The 7890-nt window shown below is 33.4% G+C and overlaps 2 protein-coding genes across 2 annotated transcripts; both read right to left on the bottom strand.

The window, feature by feature from the left end:
• Positions 1-2390: 2390 nt before the first annotated feature.
• On the bottom strand, positions 2391-4549 carry LOC130820201 (VQ motif-containing protein 22-like). Its single transcript, XM_057685477.1, has one exon. The coding sequence runs from the start codon at positions 4476-4478 to the stop codon at positions 3867-3869; it is 612 nt and encodes a 203-aa protein (XP_057541460.1). The 5' UTR covers positions 4479-4549; the 3' UTR covers positions 2391-3866.
• Positions 4550-6038: 1489 nt separating this feature from the next.
• On the bottom strand, positions 6039-6374 carry LOC130820948 (uncharacterized). Its single transcript, XM_057686512.1, has one exon. The coding sequence runs from the start codon at positions 6372-6374 to the stop codon at positions 6039-6041; it is 336 nt and encodes a 111-aa protein (XP_057542495.1).
• Positions 6375-7890: the final 1516 nt, after the last annotated feature.

Raw genomic sequence — 7890 nt, 5'->3', positions numbered from 1 at the left:
TTATGCCTTCGGGTTTCTTCTCCACCCAATCTAGTGCTTTATGAACTCCATTTTGTGTCAAAATTGCTTTCATTTTGACATGGCATAAGCCAAAGTTCACACTCCTATCAAACTTCTCAATATCAAGTTTCATTGTAGCCATGTCGCACCAATATGACCTCGAAAACACGATAACAACAACTTGACTCCGATACCAATTGAAAATGATGCTATATTAGAGTTCGAACAATGTCTTTCAAACTCCAATATTGCCAAGATCGAATGTATGCGGTTTTGTGACAAACAAATTAAGCTATCAATGATATCGATGTTTGTAGGAGAAAGTAAAGCAATAAAACGACACAAAATATTCAACGAGGTTCACCCAACTTAGGCTACGTCCTCCGGTGTGTAGTATCTCTTATATTATCAAAGGAGTTCAAAGAACTCTCAAATATGGAGAATTACATAAGAGAAGAAATATAGGCTAGTGTTTGGCTTGGGGTGTATTATGTGGATGATTCTTTATGTGTGAATGAGAGCTCTCTATTTATAGGAGGGATCTCAATAAGTAACATTAAGTACATTAAAAACTATGAATAAATGATAATGAAACATCCCCAAGTACTTGAAGAGTCAAAAACAGCATCCTAGGAGTATCAGAGACTTCGCTCGACCAAAATAGGGGCTTGCTCGGTCGAGCGGTTTGGTCGAGCGGGCTACAGGAAGTTTCTGGTAGCATTCTGTATGCTCGCTCGACCCATTCTAAGCTCGCTTGGTCGAGCGAGCTGGTCGAGCTGCACTTCAGAAGACTTCTAACAGTATTGCTCGACTTGCATAGTAGAGCATCTTGAATTACACCTATCCACTTCTTCATTAAGTCCCATAACTCCCATGAATAACTCATACATCATTACCTCATTAATTCATACTGTTAATCACCATCATAAACCACAATCATCAAGACTCAACTTAATACACCTACATTAACATACTCATTGGATTCCAAACCCTAGAGTCACACATGACTGCACACACCAAATGTGCACTCAAGTCACACCATTCATAACAATCTCCACCTTAACTTGAGTTCACCTAAGTCAATGGAATTCTCTAATTCACTCCAACATAACATAACAACTTACACAACATCATACTGAAAAACAAAAACAAAAACAACACATGTGCATAAACATAGCACATGCACTAAAAATGCCCTCAAAGGGCTCACAAGAGTATGAAATTTTATTACCAATCAAGTCCATACATCCCATGGACTCATTGGGGTATGTTGGAATTATTCTCAAACTTTCATTTCTAAAAGAAGTATCAGCATCATTTTCATTTTCATGCTTGGTTGAAGTAGTGGACACACAAGCCGAACTAATTAAGGTTGAACCCACAAGCAAATACAAGCCATCATTAATGGATCCTTTCAAGAACAAATTAGGACCCTTGCCAACCTTCAAAACTCCACCTTCACCAATGCACCTAAAACCTTCTTTATCAAAAACCTTTCATATTAGAGCATCTTGAATTAAACCTTTCCACTTCTTCATTAAGTCCCATAACTCACATGAATAACTCATACTTCATTACCTCATTAATCCATACTCTTAATCACCATCATAAACCACAATCATCAAGACTCAACTTAATACACCTACATTAACATACTCATTGGATTCCAAACCCAAGAGTCACACATGAATGCACACACCAAATGTGCACTCAAGTCACACCATTCATAACAGGTAAGTTGAATCTTTTGAGAATTTAATTCCCAGTAAACAAAGTGAAAACTAAAAAAACAAATTAAAAAAAAAAAAGGAAAACCTAATTTTAGTTTCAACCATTTAAGAATCATTTTCCTTGAGTAGAAAGAGTTTAAACTAAAATGGGTACGGAAGGAGGAAAAGAAGAAGCACCAACGATCGGTGATGGGAGTTCATCGTGACGAGGTTTCTCTAGCGTTTGTTCTAGACTAGACGAACGAGATCGAACAATGAAAAGATAAGTTGAGTGTTGAAAAGTTTATAAAGCAAAAGGATATTTTGTTAATTCATTGGGCTAATGAATCCTTATGGGCTGGTCGTATTCTTATAACCGCCGCATTCAAGAAATGGTGAAATTACTTCATTGAAACGAATCAAATAAGATTTTACATGACCATGTTTATTAGGATCCATATTCTATCTATGAGAGTAGGATCAAAATCGATAGGGTTAGATCGTAGGATCGTGTGATCCTATTAATATGCATTAATGTGCTTTGGATTACTGATTATTTATTTTATTTATTCTCTTTTTAAGTTTTAAGGTGTAAGTAAAACTTATTTGACTTCTCTTTTTAAGTTTTGAAAAAAAAAATACTTTTATTAATCATTTTTAAATAGTAAATCAAGAAAAACTAGAATTTTATAAAGTTATTGATATAATTATTCTAAATATATATTTATTCGTAAGTGAAATATGTATTATATGAAATTTTTTTATGATTGAAACTAACTATGTACGATAGGATCGCTAGATTGTAGGATTGTAGAATCGTGTTATGATCCTCCACCTAAATTCTTGAGCTAAGTAGAATGATATGATTCTACTATATTCAAATTCTAGCTACAATTCGGAACGGTCACCTATTTTTGGATTTTAAGATGGTAGCACCGTAGATCAGAATTGGGATTCTAATAACTATGCACATGAATATGTTTTAACTTATAGATTAAAAAGAAAAAAATATAAATTAAGAGTGATAAGTGAATAATGATCAAAAACTAAATAGGACTATTTTCATTTCACTAAAAAAGTAAATACAATACAATACAAGAATAGAAAAAACATCTCCCACCTTATACAATGCATTAGTATGTAAAAAACTCCCTATCTTCTATAAAGGGTTGCAGCCCTTACCCTTACTTTTTATGTGCAAAGGAGGAAAAGAAAGCCCTAAGAAAATAAAGCAAAATACAAGCTAATGATCTAATTCTCTAAATCATCGATGAGAAGCAACCTCCAGAGTTAGCATATGTAATTACTATTAAACTAATCTAATTTTTTAAAAATGATAAAATATAATTAGTATTGAATATATAACTCTCCAGTATTCTCAAAAATAAAATTTACAATAATGAGAGTCCTACACAATAACATTGAAAATAGTCATACTCCCTTGTAGCTAAATATTAATGAAGAATAAGATGTTCAAATAATGAAAGTAAAGACATTCTTATTATAAAATGATTAAAACAAACCCTTATAGATCAATTATCAAGTATTATAAACTTGGGCAACAACCCAAAAAAAAAAAAAAAAAAAAAAAAAAAAAAAAAAAGAGTTCAATTACGCATTTGACGCATGTTCAATTCCCTAACATCGTCCCACCACAAAGGGAAGAACAAAACAAAAAAGAAAAAAAGAAGCTAGAGAATCAATAAAATTGATATTAAGAGATTATCACTTCTACCTTAGTCAAACATACCAATAACCCCAATAAAAGTAATTATAAGTCCTAATAATTTTTGGACAAAAATAAAATAAAATAAAATAAAGATAAATAAAAAAAGTATTGTAATTAGAAAAAGGAGAAAAAAAAAAATAAAAGAAAAACAACGAAGGTCATCCGTGTGTTTCTGGATTCTTTGAAATATTCCAAAAGGTCAGCTTACCAAACTCTACCAAACCTCTTTTTTTCTTTTTCTACTTTCTATTACTCCACTTAAAGTGACTTTAAGAAGAGAATTTCGAGTTGCCTATTTGTTCCATGGTTTTTTTTAATATTGTAATTGGAGTTTTTCTGACCGCCTATGAAAAAATTAATTAAAAACAAACTACCCTTGAATGAAAAAGTTTTTTTACTAAAAAAAAAAAAACTTAATTAATTTGAAGTTAAAAATGGAAAATAGTGTTGCTTCTGTTCTCACTTGATGATGACCCGTTGTTCGGCCCGTTTAAGCTCATATTCACGTTAGTATTAGTTCTTCCTTCATTAGTATTATAAACTTCTCCCATCCTTTGCATGAGCATAATGTTCATATTATCATTATTATTGTTATCGTTGCTTGATGAGATGGAATATCGTACCGGGCCTATTATTTGTTGTTGTATTTGGGCCACTGGAAGCTGGATACCATAACCCTGTCCGTATATTTGCGAGCCTGGCCCAGAAATATCAAAGTTGTTGCTCGGCCCGCCCGTGAATTGCTGGACCATGGCTCGGAAGTTGGTGGTATCGGTGTTTAGGAGTGTAGTGGGGGTGCGTCGGGACGCCCGAGTCCGCTTACGAACGGGCTTGTTGACCCGGCCTGGTGATGGGCCTAGTTGGGCCGGGCCAGTCTGAGGTGAGGTTGTATTAGGGCTCATGGTTGATGTTGTGGGATCTGAAGCACGACCCGAGAAAAAGGTGTCGGAGGCCGGGGAGGCGCTATAGGGTGTCTCCGCTTGGTCCGTGAGCGCGGAGGAGGATTGGTGGAAGTTTAGCCAATCACTAGTACTAGTCATGTTGTGAAGAGGAAAGAAGGAAAGAGTTTAAGGATGGGTAATTTGAAGGAGTAGTAGAGCTTAGAGTCGTTGATGGTGGTGTGTATTTATCTTTGGACTGTCATTTATAAGTTGGTCAAAGTCATAAATGTTAGGTAATTTTGATAATGACCTTGTAATGTCCCTTTCAAATAATTTCAATTTTTGCTACTCAATATCAATTAATTTTTATGAAATAGATATTGAGTTATTTAAAAAAATAGTAATAAATTAAAACAGAATAAATTATATGGATAAAATTAAAAGAGAATTTAAATATATGGATGAGATTAAAAGAATATAGTGAGCTATTATTAAAAATAAAAATAATACAAATTAAGTAGAATTGACCAAAATAAAAATGCTACAAATTCAATGAAACAGAAGGAGTATTTATATTGAACGCTCATACGTTTTAAAATTCAAAGTGATCAACTTAACTTTTTTATGCACAAACGATTTTAAGAGTTTTGAACTAAATTGAAGTGGCGAACTTCTTCATCTATATTGTTATCTAAATGTGATGAATCCTTATAAAAAAAAGTGAGAAGTTTCAACAAAACGGATTGTGATATGTATTTTAATGAATGTTTAGGCTACTAATTAGAAGTGAAATGTGGAATTATTACTAATTTCCCTTTCTTTCATTGGTTTATTGGAAGTATTTACCATGTGACCAAATTCAAACATATTCCTAATTACTATACTGCAAAAAACGTTAATGCTTGTACAAATTGAATTATCTTTCATACCCACAATTTTTACAATTTTATGCAATTGTTTCAATTGAATCAAAAAATGTGATATTTTTTTGTTAGCTAAATATGAAAATATTTAAGGGTCTTTAGTTTGAAGAATAACATTTTTCATAATAATAAATTATGAAATCTACTTAATAAAACCATACAAATTTATTTTTTTGTTTGGTTTATTTAAAAAACTGAGTATCTTTAATATTGGGTATGAGAAAGTAGAAGAAAAGTGATTTCTATTTTTATTTTATAATGAGAAACTTTTGTAAATAGATGGAATTTCCTATTCACCCTAAATTTTATGTAAAAGCCTTGTTGAAAAATGACAAATAATTGTTTCCTGAAAAAAGAGAAATACTTTTTGGTAAAAAAAATTTATATTCCAAACACCTTCATATATAATATTATATTTTAAATGTGAATCATGTTCGTAATTGCTAATTCATCATCATACCCAATTGTCCCGCTTGGAAGTAGGGTCTGCGTGAGGAAAGGTGTCGGACAATCCACACACGTACTCCCTTTACAGGGAGGACTAGAGGAAAGCGGTCGAAGTTTACCACCCAAACATGTAAGAGCCCTGCATAAAAGGATATGGGTGACGACAAATTTACAAAAGAACACTAAAAAAATATATATAAAGATAAAAATAAAAATACAAATAAATTAAAATAAATTTAAAAAAAATAATACTAATAATAATAATAATAATAATAATAATAATAATAATAATAATAATAATAATAATAATAATAATAATGGAGTAGCATGAGGACAGCTAAAAAACCTATCAGTAATCTAAAATATGGATCTGACGTCTCCAACTATTCCTATCCCTAGTCAGGTCCACGGAGAGGCGCAGCTCACTTAGGTCGCTCTTTATTTGCTCAACCCACGTTTTCTTATGTCTTCCTCGACTTTTCTTACCCTCCACTATGATGCTTTCCATTCTCCTAACGGGTCTGCCGACAGTCTTTCTTTGCACATGTCCAAACCATTTTAGCCTATTTTCACGCATTTTAGCAGATAATGGGGTAACGCTTAACTTCTCTCTAAACTCCTGGTTCTTGATTTTGTCCATTATGGTGTTACCGCACATCCACCTCAGCATTTTCATCTCTGCCATTTCCATCTTTTGTTCATGGATCTTCTTAACAGCCTAACACTCTGTCCCGTACAATAAAGCTGGCCTAATGGTAACTATGTAGAACTTACCTTTCAGTCTAATCGGAAACTTCTTATCACATAACAGTCCAGTAGCCGATCACCACTTAAGCCAACCCGCTTGTATACGATGCGTAACATCTCCATCTATCTCTCCATCACTTTGGATAATAGACCCTAGATACTTGAACTTAGTCGTACTTGCAACTACAATTTCTCCCATTCTGTCTTTGTACAGCTTATACGCAACTCGTGGCTCTCTAAAATCTCCCTCCATTCTTCTAATTTAGTGTTAGCCTCTACGCTAGTTTCTGCGACCAAAACTATATCTTCTGCGCATAGCATGCACCATGGGACAGTCTCCCAAATAGACTGGGAGAGCTCATCTATGATTACTGCAAAAAGGAAAGGGTTTAGTGTCGATCCCTGATGTAAGCCTACTCTAACTGGGAAAGATTTTGTAATCCCAATGGGTGTCTTTATGTTAGTTGATGCTCCATCATACATGTCTCGTATAGCTTCAATATGACTCCGTGAGACTCCTTTAGCCTCCAGACTCTCCCAGATGATACATCGTGGTATTCTATCATAAGCCTTCTCCAAATCTATAAACACCATATGCAAATCCTTGTTCCTCTCCCTATATTTTTCTATCAGTCTTCTTAACACATATATGGCCTTAGTGGTAGATCTCCCTGGCATAAAACCAAATTGATGTTCCCTAATCACCGCCTCTTGTCTGATCCTCTTATCTATCACTCTTTACCACAATTCCATTGTGTGGCTGAGGAGTTTAATCCCTCTAACCACAGACTTGTGCGTCGCCTTTGTTTTTATATAGAGGGATAAGAGTACTACTCCTCCATTTTTCGGACATTCTATGTGTCCTCCAAATAACATTGAAAAGGTTAGTCAACCATTGAATGTCATCTTCTCCTAAACATCTCCATACCTGAATCGGAATGTTTTCGGGATCGATTGCCTTAGCTCGCCCCATCTCTTTGAGAGCTTTACTAACTTCATTTGTGGTTACACCCCTGTTTAATCCATATGCCCTTTTCGCCTTTGTCACATATGCTTCCAAATATTACGATATAATTCCAAAAAACCCAATGCAATTATGATACAGTATAATTGATCTAATCCTAATTAAATGCAACATATGTACTTTTTATATTATTTATCGATTAATTTTATGTGATATTTTGACACCAATTCGTAAGAAATTATATATTTAACCGAGATCTTATCAAATTTTATTTGAAAATAGTCTTCAAACATTAATTTTTTAATTATTTTTAGATATACGTAAAAATAAAGATATTAATGATTTAATTATTAGATTGAGTTAAGTGAAAATTTTAATATGACATTTAAATAGGAGCGAATAAGGAAGAAGTGAGAACAAAAAGTAAAAGGCACAAGGTTAGACTAGTAGTGGTCCAAGTAAACAAAAGAAGATGGACAAAGGAAGGCAG

This window comes from Amaranthus tricolor, chromosome 8, assembly GCF_026212465.1.
Source record: "Amaranthus tricolor cultivar Red isolate AtriRed21 chromosome 8, ASM2621246v1, whole genome shotgun sequence".
NCBI lineage: Eukaryota > Viridiplantae > Streptophyta > Magnoliopsida > Caryophyllales > Amaranthaceae > Amaranthus > Amaranthus tricolor.
This window is presented reverse-complemented; position numbering and strand designations above follow the sequence as displayed.

Excerpts from the sequence above, each read along its gene's own strand:
- LOC130820201 (XM_057685477.1), bottom strand. The coding sequence starts at position 4,478 with ATGACTAGTACTAGTGATTGGCTAAACTTCCACCAATCCTCCTCCGCG.
- LOC130820948 (XM_057686512.1), bottom strand. The coding sequence starts at position 6,374 with ATGGCAGAGATGAAAATGCTGAGGTGGATGTGCGGTAACACCATAATG.